The 10,625-nt window shown below is 35.0% G+C and overlaps 2 protein-coding genes and 1 pseudogene across 3 annotated transcripts; 1 reads left to right on the forward strand and 2 right to left on the reverse strand.

Moving 5' to 3' along the window:
- Positions 1-1,531: 1,531 nt before the first annotated feature.
- LOC106297435 lies at positions 1,532-2,542 on the reverse strand (annotated as a pseudogene).
- A 3,884-nt stretch (positions 2,543-6,426) lies between these two features.
- Positions 6,427-8,262, forward strand: LOC106296402 (PTI1-like tyrosine-protein kinase At3g15890). The gene is made up of 4 exons (XM_013732531.1): positions 6,427-6,652; positions 6,914-7,061; positions 7,154-7,416; positions 7,487-8,262. The coding sequence occupies exons 1-4, from the start codon at positions 6,606-6,608 to the stop codon at positions 8,142-8,144; spliced, it is 1,116 nt and encodes a 371-aa protein (XP_013587985.1). The 5' UTR covers positions 6,427-6,605; the 3' UTR covers positions 8,145-8,262.
- On the reverse strand, positions 8,162-9,847 carry LOC106296403. 2 transcript variants are annotated; one of them, XM_013732532.1, is made up of 3 exons: positions 9,549-9,847; positions 9,299-9,363; positions 8,162-9,265 (listed from the first exon to the last, which is right to left on the reverse strand). In XM_013732532.1, exon 3 carries the CDS (start codon positions 9,245-9,247, stop codon positions 8,288-8,290), a length of 960 nt encoding a protein of 319 aa, XP_013587986.1. In that variant the 5' UTR covers positions 9,248-9,265; positions 9,299-9,363; positions 9,549-9,847; the 3' UTR covers positions 8,162-8,287. The 2 variants fall into 2 exon arrangements, with proteins under 2 accessions (XP_013587986.1, XP_013587987.1); XM_013732533.1 differs by lacking the exon at positions 9,299-9,363 and having other exon boundaries at positions 8,162-9,281; positions 9,549-9,636; positions 9,741-9,811.
- Positions 9,848-10,625: the final 778 nt, after the last annotated feature.

A 10,625-nucleotide genomic window follows, 5' to 3' on the forward strand; every position in this document is an offset into this window, starting at 1 on the left:
TCCACAGAATCTCCCAAAATCAGTTATCCATCGGCAATCCATCGGGAATTCAGTAAGTTATATCGATAATATCTAATTATGTTATATCATTGATATAAATAAGTTTACTATCCTCATACACTATATCAAAACCACTAAAATAATTTTAAAATATTATCGAATAATTCTGTAAATTTGTTTATGTATGTAAACATATTAATACCTCGGAGTTTATTATTTAATCGAGTTACCTTTTGGTGATTTTATTTTGAAAATATATTGTTTCCTGTTCAAAATTATTTTTATACTTATCATATGCCATTATAATATTTTGAGACAGTTAACCTCTAAACTATTATATTTTCAATACTCTCAATTGACTTTGAAATTAAAAAAAAAAATTGGCTTCGGTCGAAAATACCAGTAGAGAGGTTCTCAATTCTAATCTCTACCTACTCTCTGACGTTCAACGCCTCCAGCATGCAGCCATCGAACCCATCGTTTGTCTTCCTCCTTTGTTTTCCTATTTTCTCTTCAAGAGATTATCAATTGTGACATATCCGTCATTTCTTCTTTAAATCTGGAAGTTTTACAATTTTGGAGTTCTTTGAAAACCAACTCTCTTTATTTTCGTGTTTGTCCTCTATTTGTTACAGATTCTCTGATGAGGGAGGAAATGCTTACTGTGGATACCTAGGGACCCAGAGACGAGGAAGGGCGTAGTAAGCGACAAAATGCTTATGGAGTTAAAAATAAGCGTAGATCAAGAGATTCTCGAATATGTTAACCTTTTGAACTGCTGCGTTTTTTCTCTCTCTTATATGCAAGTAGCTCCGAGTATGGTGGTGACACGTAGGCGCCTTCAATCCTATTTGGTGCCTAGTTTCTCCTCTATTGTAGCAACTGGGGTGTGTGTGTGTGTGTTGAAAAGCATAATGGTGTCTGTAGAAGGGTACCATGTTTCACTGTCTTGGGTGAGATCCATGCTATCTGCTCATTTTGGAGTTCCTCATCCGCTGGTTCTCTGGTGGTGGTGCATCTGCTGTGTTTCCCTGGTGGCTTCGCGTTTGGTGTGGTGTGTAATTGTGGCATGTTGCATATGTGAGTTTGCCTCTGACTCTGTTGTGGTATGCTCGTTGTCCCTTAGATTTTCATGGCGCAGGTTGTGCGGCTCTCTCTAATACTCGCTCTTCTCCAAATAATCACATCAATTATATCTGGTTTTTTAGGAGGCTTCTTCGAATCTGGTGTTTTTTGGAAAGTTAGTCAACGGGTCATTTAGCTTAACTGGCTTGGTGTTTCCAGAGGATGGGTCGTTTTCATGTCCAGTTCTCTATATGAGTCCTCGATTTATGAGTGTACACGATCACATTGAAACGTTCATAAGGCAGCAAACTCTGGGTTGAGAACTTGCTTGATACATAAAAAAAAAAAAAGCATGCTTAAACTTTCGCGTTTCTCGAGATTGCAGCAATAAACATAAAAAAGGGTCGCATACATAGACTGGAAATAACACAATTTCATTTGTACCAGTCACGCCCACAGAGTAAAACTTGTCCCCTCTAACTTCATTCCTCGAAATGAGATACTTGTAAGTATGCTTCGACCATTCTTGCTTTCCAGGGTCTTGTAGAACCCACATGTCAAAACTTATAATTGCTTCAGCATTAATATAATACCTTTCCACCATAAGTGAAGCCAATTTACCGTTGTATAAGTTTATCAGAGTTGTTGTAGGATGCAGAACTGCTCCTATGGAACTTTCCCTAACTCTAATAAACTTGTATTTCTCAGATCATAAGTCAAAGCACACAATCATAGAAGCATTTGAAAAGGCTTTCTCAGAAGCTCTGTAGTACAAAACACCACTGATGCATAGACTGGTACCAGAACTAGGAGAATGGGGTGTACCACATTCAATCCTTCTCCATGAAATTTTATCAGTTTCTAATGTCAGAACATGATGCTCGTCATCAGAGATCGCATTATCCTCTTCTTCATGTTCCCCTGTTATTGTCAATACCTTGACTTGTTTCTCAATTTGATCATACCCAAAAAAGGTTCTCACCAAACTGAATTCCTTGTGTGTCTTCAGTTCGGGTAAAGTAAAGCATTGTCTGGTACTAGGGTTACATATCTTCCACACAAACACATCTTCTCTAATACATACCAAACCACTGATATGTATTACTGTCCAAATACTTTCACATGGCAAACTCATATGATAGTTGGCTGCTATGGAAGACGAGTTCTCGTGTGAATTTTAAGGCTGAGGTGAAGAAAATAATAACAACGTGCCATTATCCTTTACGCAGGCGAACAAGAGCTGATCAGGTTGACTAAAGTATCTTGCAAAGAAAATCTCGGTAAAATCTTGACGTCTGAGTGTGGAAGGCCAGAACTTGGATACACAACGACATCTAGCTACAGATTTGGTCGGTAATCTCAAGACTATCTCGATAATAAGATCAGCTGGGATTGGTTCTGAATATTCTTCAGCATTGGTTGAGTTTGAAGATCGTGTAAGAAAGGTTTGATGATCCTTCTGCTGCCGTGATTCCATGGCTGCTAGACTCTTTGCGTTAAACCTAGTTCGTGTTCCAAACTATATACTGTATATGTTAAAATATTGGTTGTAGTTATTTATGATATGAAAATAAATATATATCTTATAAAAAACTGGAATGATGAAATTAACCAGCTCATGATTTGGTTGGACCTATTATGTTAGATATGAAATGTTTGTGGTAAGTGCAAGTTTTATTTCTAGATCTCAAGTAAATATCTAGACGATGTATCGAGATACAAATACTCAAATAATGTTCACTAGGTGATAACCCGCGCCCTGCGCGGAGCGAGTAGATTTAAAAGTATTATAACTTTTAATATGTAGACATAATAAAAGTTAAAGTCATAGTAAGACAAATATATGTAAGAAAGTACGAGTTATAGCTAAAAATTTTAGTATGTCAATATAAATTTATATGCGATGGACTTTAAAATTAAATTGTATATTTGTTTGCATAAAGGTAAATTACAAATATAAGCTTAAATGAAACATAAGCAATAGTCTAATAAAATATAAAAGGAACAATATATCAGAAAACAAAAGAAAATAAAAAGTATAGACAAAATAACTGCTGTCAATATTGTCTTCAGAAGTCTTCGTTTGCAATCCTATTATGAGCAATAGCAAAGAGATCATCTTGAGAAATTAAAAACATTATTTAACAAAATATGTGAATGCATGTATTACATCAATCGTAAATCATCAATTTCTGGAACACTAGTAGGGTCGAAGACAATTTTGGAAAACCCATCAATGTTAGTAACCTTCTTAAGTCGGCCTTATTATGAAAGATGAAAAATATTAGCAAGATATACATATAATATCAGCTCCAAAAGATTTATTATATACAATAAATACAATAGATTACCTTGTCCCCAATTAATTTGCCAACACTGTAAAACACATAATACTATGTCTGCATCTATAGAATTCCATAAATCATTGAAAACATGAGCAAGTGCACCATAAGCGACACACTTAATGATGACGTTACTGTAAAAAAAAGGGGGATCAAACCATGTGATACTATACAAGTTCTGGTCACGCAAACTTTATTTCACAAATATTCTCCGATCGATTAAGGTAAGTATTTCAATTCTTCGAATTTTGTTTCCTTGAATACGTTAACATTCTCTTTTTTCTTTTCTATAATATATTCGATCCCGTGATTAATTCAATTGTGTTTCCTTTTAAATTTGAAGCATTAAGTTTTGGGGATAAAAAATGGATTTTCGATGACTTGAATCTAAAAGATCATAAAATGATTTGAAGCTCATATTAGTTTTTCAAAACATTATGATAAACATGGTTTACTTGTTGCAAGATTAGATATGAACATCAATACATGTTATGATATTTTATTACAAATCGGCATATCAAGCTAAAATAACCAATTCAAACCGTAAAGAACTTAGTTGTACGAAGTTTAAAGAATCAATTATTTACTCAAGCGTAAATGACTTAAAACACATATATATTTAATTGTCTTATTTAAATGAACCACTTCCAAGTTTTCGAACAAACAATAAAGTCTCTCTTTGAATGGTAATAATATGTTGCCTTAGTTAAATCCCCGTTTTTTTTTAAAATCCGAGTGTAATGTTGATTGAAAATCTTATAGTATAATATAATGACCAGTGGCATTTGTTTGTAATTATTCTAGTTGAGAAAGAGCTTTTTAAAAAATGAGGTGAGAGTGCATGTGGTGATGACACATAGGAAATGACACACATATAATAAACACATGAAGCCAAGGTTATTTTTTATGAATGATTCTCAAATAATAAAAAAAAGGGATTTGGACACAGTAGCATCAATATCTTGATAATGTATCTCCATGCAAAATCTATAGTATTTCGCATATCTGATATTTAAGATACAAAAATATAAAGTTTAAATGCAAAATTTGCATATTAAAATACTTAAATACACTCAATACAAATATAAAATTAACTAGATTAATTATTGTAATTATTAGATAATATCTTCTTTTTTCTTAAGTGAAATCATATTTTTTCTCGGTAAAATGGTAAACTAGAGATTTTCTGCTAAAACAACAATTGAGTTTTTCCATCAAAATCGCAAAATCGATTTATGAATCAACTTTGTCATTTTGGCTAGAAAAATCTTTGATAGAAATTAGAGTTTCCTACCAAGACCAAAATTCAAGTTTTCTCGCCAAAATCGAGTTTTTCGTCAAAGTGGAAATTAAGTTTTTTCGCCAAAACCGCAAAAAACTTGGGGTTTTCGCCAAAACCCACAAAATCATATTTTCTCGCAAACCCGCAAATTTTTTTTCTGCCAAAACACACAAATTAAGTTTTTTTCGTCAAAACTGCAAAATCAGATTCTTTCACAAAAATTGCAAAATTGGTCGGACCGCTAAATTGGATTTCCCCACCAAAACTATAAAATCAAGGTTTTTTACAAAAATCATAAAATCAGTTTTTCTCTCCTAAACCATAAAGTCGGAATTTCCCGCTAAAATCGGGATTTTCCGCAAAAGCCGCAAATCAGGTTTTCCACTAAAATAACAATATTCGCTTTTCTACGAAAACAACAAATCATATTTTTCCACAAAAACATAAAATCAAATTTTCTCTTCAAAACATCAAAATCAGATTTCTCCCACCATAACCGCAAAATTGGGTTTTCCCTGCAAAACAACATAATTGACTTTTCTCGTTTATACTATTTTCCGCCAAAATTACAAAAGATTTTCTCCAAAACCGCAAAATCGGTTTAAAATTGAAAAACAAGTTTTCTATCAAAATCCCAAAATATCATTTTCCGTAAAAATAACAAAATCATGTTAAATTAACAAAATCATGTTCTCATATTATTGATAACTTAATATGAAAATTATTTTTATATAAAATTATTTTGTTACCAATATAATTTTAAACATATTTATTCAAATATACTTATTTTCTCATTATTAATAGTATAAATCATATTTTTTAGTCTTTCCAATTAGTAGCATTCAAATGATATTATTAAATTAACAAACTAACAAATTTAGGATATAAATATTGTATCTTGATATAAATTCTAACTACGAAAACGAAAACATTTAGATGAACATGTTAGAAGTATTCAGATGTTGCATCCAAATACCAAAACATTAAATTATATATTTTTAATTTGATTATAATAAACAAATTTACATATACCTTGGGATTTTCACATATAAAAGAACTAAAAAAAATTGATAAGTTGTTATGAGCCATTATCATTAACAGGTCATAAAAAGCTAAGCTTTAAAATTCCAAATAATAATTTTGATATATAAATAGGGACCATATAAATAAGGGCAAATCTCTAAAATAGCACATTTCTAAGTTTATATCACAAAAGTAGCACTCAAAAACTAAAATGACCAAAATAGCACCTTTCTAAGTTTATCCTTTGAAAATTTTAATTTTTTTATTTTTCAAAATTTGAAATCTTATCCCCAAAACCTCATTTCTCAACTCTAAACACTAAACCCTAAACTCTAAACCCTAAACCATAAACCATAAACTCTAAACCCTAAACCCTAAACCCTAAACCCTAAACTCTAAACCCTAAGTTTGTGACTTTTGATAAAACATTAAGTGCTATTTTTGTGATTTTTGACCTTGAGTGCTAGTTTGGGAACAAAAACTTGATTTAGTGCTATTTTTGTTTTTTTCTCTATAAATAACACCTAATTATTTTTAACAATACACTATTTATTAAATAACCATATATATGTAGATATGTACAATCATCATTCACACTAATATTTTAATAATATTATAATTTTCAAAAATTAAAAACAGCTCGACATCCCCATTAAAATTCAAAGGCGACAAAAGCCAACCGGGTTTTAAAATTAATAGAGAGAGAGAGAGAGATTCTATACTAAATATTCGTTTCTCTTCTTCAAGAAGTAAACAAAAAAAAGTTCATTACAACGAGATTTGAGTACCAAAGGAGTTTCCTTCGCTTTACTGTTTCATTCTCCAGGCAAAAAAAGTTCATTACAACCTTTTTGCTTTAACCCTCTCTCTCTCTCTCTCTGGCATCAACGAGGATGATGCAGTTTTTTTGTTGCTTCTGTTGTGGAAAAGGATCTAATGGGTAAGTACAGTTTTCTTGTTGGTTTGTGGGTTCTTCCCAAGTCTTTCGCTTGGTTTCATCGGTTTCTGATGTTCTTCCTAATCTGGGTTTTGAGATTCTTTAGAATGCTTGAGTTTAGGAGCCTACGCATGTTCAAAATCTCTTCTTTTAGTGTTGGGATATTCGGACAAGAACCCACTGTCGGATTAGCTTCAGTTTCAGATTTGGTAACACAAGGATGAGTGAGAAACTAATGTTTTATTTTTTTTTGATGTCACACAGGAGAAAGAAGGTGAAGACTGAACCATCATGGAGAATTTTTACACTGAAGGAACTTCACGCAGCCACAAACAGTTTTAATTATGATAACAAACTCGGCGAAGGTCGATTTGGTAGTGTGTATTGGGGTCAGCTCTCGTCTGGATCTCAAGTAATAATCTTTGAATTTTTATCTAGAACATGCTTGAACTTGGTCTCCTTTGGTATTCATTTCTAATAATGAGCTCTTGTCCTTGTCTGTAGATTGCAGTCAAGAGACTCAAGGAATGGAGTAGCGGACAAGAGACAGATTTCGCTGTAGAAGTCGAGATTCTCGCACGTATTCGCCACAAGAATCTATTGAGCCTGCGAGGCTACTGTGCGGAAGGACAAGAGCGACTCTTTGTTTATGAGTACATGCCAAATCTTAGCTTGGTTTCACATCTTCATGGTCTGCATTCCTCTGAGTCCCTTCTTGATTGGACTAGGCGGATGAATATCGCAGTATCCTCTGCTCAGGCTATTGCGTAAGTCCTCCAAAATCAAGATACGTTCATATAAATATGGAAACTGATTATTCGTTTTCATTTTGTATAGATACTTACACCATCATGCAACACCTCGGATAGTCCATGGAGACGTTAGAGCAAGCAATGTGCTTCTCGATTCAGAGTTTGAAGCTCGTGTTACTGATTTTGGATATTGTAAGCTGATGCCAGATGAAGATGGAGCTACTAAAACCACCAAGGGTGCTAATAACATTGGATATCTCTCACCAGAATGTATTGAATCAGTAAGAGGATCATATATGGGAGATGTGTACTGTTTTGGTGTTGTTTTGCTTGAGCTTGTAACTGGTAAGAGACCTATAGAAAGGCTAAACCAAATAACAAAGCGGGGTATTACCGAATGGGTTTTACCTCTGGTTTACGAGAAGAAGTATGGCGACATTGTGGATCAAAGACTGAGTGGGAAGTATGTGGAAGAGGAGCTGAAAAGAGTAGTGTTGGTTGCGCTTATGTGTGCTCAGAATGAGCCAGAGAAGAGACCAACAATGTCTGAGGTTGTGGAGATGCTGATGAATGAATCTAAGGAGAAGATGACTTATCTTGAAGGTACTCCTCTCTTCAATAGAAACAATGGAGGGGAAGCTATAGATGAAATCCCTGAAGAGAAGGAACATCAAAGACAAGACCAAGAACAGATAAAAAAGAGTCTGTTGTTCGGTTTCACACATTCTTTGTTTCTTTTGTAAGAATATGATTTTGGTTTTTCTTTTTCTTTTTTTTAAAAAAATCATTGATGCTTGAGAGCTTGTAAGGGAGTGTAATGTAGTACATATATGGTCTTAACGGAAAGTCTTTTTGATAAAAGCAAACTACAAACACTCAATAAGATTTAGTTGGAGCCAGGATCCAAGACAGGAAGCCGGCAATGCAAACTGATAGATTTGTCGGTTTGGCGAGTCCCTGGAACCATGAACTGGAAGATGACAGTCAAGCAAGCACCTTGAGGAGCAATCCCATAGAAAGCTGAGTCTGGTTTGGTTAAGTGACACTGAAGGCTCTTTAAGAAGTGCTTAACACTCACCTGCACAGACTGAGCATCTCCTCTCGCAATCGCTCTCTCTGACCGTGCCTGAGCGCTCAAGTTCCTATCCTCAGCAGGAGCCTGAGACTTGTCTCCAATAACCGAAAGCCTCTGGAACTGAGAGCCAAGCCTTATCAATGTCGTGGAGGTCTGCACCTGAAGATCACCATGCTTGCTTATCGTGACGTTAAGAACATCGCCCACATGTTTCATACGGTCCACAAAGTTCAGTAACTGATTCGGATCCTGGACCTGAACGAGAGTGGGAGGCAGGTCTTGAGCCGAGTCAAGAGCCGTCTGAAGCTCAACAACCTGAGACCGAGAGAGCGGTTTGGAGATGGGAACATCTTGAATGACAGCAGATTTATACCCTTTAGTCTCAAACGTCAAGAACGGCATTGGTTGCGTACAGTTAGAAGGCAGTTTCTTCACAAGCTTGATCTGAAGCCTATTGGAAGCCAACCCGCCGCTGAACTCAGTGCAAATGCTGACACTGCTCTTGACAGCTCGGTAGAGAAGAGAAACGTCTAGGGAGAAGGCGATACGGTCCTCGTTCTGGCTGGAGATACGGTAGTCGTCGAAGAGGACGTCAATGCAGAACTGAGCAATGCATTGGACTCCGTCGCCGTTGAGAAGGTTGTGAAGGAAGAACAAGTGGTCTTTGGTGAGGAAGAGGTAACAGGTCTTGCCCATTTTGTCAAACGCTGCAAGGAACCTCTTCTCTAAGAGATTCACTCCGTTTTCAGTCAGAAACGCCTTGAACTTCATCTCTCTCTCTCTCTCTCTCTCTCTCTCTCTAGCACTGTTACAGAGAATCAAAGCCGAAATCGCTACTGTGAGTCCACTGTAAAATTCATATAAACGCAGTAGTTCCTCTGAAGCAGCTACAGTTACCAATTCGACAGATTATCATCGGAGATCAGTCAATTTAAAACGATTTAGCTAAGTGAATCCACAAACATAGGTTAAATTGCGAAAGACTATCGAGTTACTAAATCGAGTCGAGGGATTATTATCGGAGATCAGTCAATTGAAAAGGATTAAGCAAATACTATCTTCATCAGCTTACCAGAATTTAGAGTTTATTAGATCTGTTGCTTCTGATCGGACTTTTTCCCGGAAACTGAAGAGATTATCGGAGAACAAGTCCCTAGCTGCTGCCCGAATCAAAGAAGGAATCAAACAATCTGTATCACAATTCGCGATATGTATATGAAGCAGACGACTGATTCAGAGAAACTTGTGAATTTGACGAACTCGCCGGCTAACAAAATATCTGGGGTTTTGCACCAAAAGTGAACTTGAATTTTATCCCAAGCCAAGAGAGGGGAATCGTCAAATTTCTGGAGACTTTTTTGTTTTGTTTTAGTAATTTTGGAAATTAATTAGACACATAAGCTTATTAGGCCGGCCCATACCCATAGTGCATGGATATACGGGAAACTGATCATAAAATTTTGGATCAGCTATAGCCAAAATTACCATAAACATTTGATGATCTCATTAGTAAAAAAAAGGTTACGGATAGTTTGCATAAACAAATAGTTTGTGTTGTTAATACATAGGTGGCCGGCCCGCACCCTGTGCGGACATAAACATATTCAAATTATTAACTAAGTATTACATAGTTTTATAAGTAACGAATTTTATATCATAATACCACCGCCCTTGGGAGAAAGCATCAGGTACAAAAAAATGTTGGTATTCAATATTTTACATGGACGAGATGGAACAAAGTAACTTCAGTATCAAGAGGTATTTATTGTGTGTACGTATAATTACAACGTTCCAAAATAATTTGTATGTTTAAGAAGATATTTTATTTTCAAAATCTGGAATAAATAGTGTATAGTTTCAGAGGTAACATATTTTATATTATCACTACATTCCCATTGAAACCCTCTTTTACCATTTCAGAATGTAATTAAGGACATAAAAAATTCAAAATATGGAATAAAAAGTTCAAAATATGTAATAAATATGGAATAAATAATGTTAGAAATGGGTTGAGCAGAGAGAAGATACGAATTGCAGTCGGTGATTTTCGAATCAGACTCTGTCAGCTTATCAAAACTATTAACTCGGCGATTAAATATCCAGCTCTCTATGGAGTGACTGCGGATATTGTATCGCATATGCGGATATT

This window comes from Brassica oleracea, chromosome C6, assembly GCF_000695525.1.
Source record: "Brassica oleracea var. oleracea cultivar TO1000 chromosome C6, BOL, whole genome shotgun sequence".
Taxonomy (NCBI): domain Eukaryota; kingdom Viridiplantae; phylum Streptophyta; class Magnoliopsida; order Brassicales; family Brassicaceae; genus Brassica; species Brassica oleracea.

Bases quoted from the DNA above. Each gene is read 5' to 3' on its own strand.
- LOC106296402 (XM_013732531.1), top strand. From the start codon at position 6,606: ATGATGCAGTTTTTTTGTTGCTTCTGTTGTGGAAAAGGATCTAATGG. The intron at 6,653-6,913 runs GTAAGTACAGTT...GATGTCACACAG, and splicing joins TGTGGAAAAGGATCTAATGG to GAGAAAGAAGGTGAAGACTG. The intron at 7,417-7,486 runs GTAAGTCCTCCA...CATTTTGTATAG, and splicing joins TCCTCTGCTCAGGCTATTGC to ATACTTACACCATCATGCAA.
- LOC106296403 (XM_013732532.1), bottom strand. From the start codon at position 9,247: ATGAAGTTCAAGGCGTTTCTGACTGAAAACGGAGTGAATCTCTTAGAG.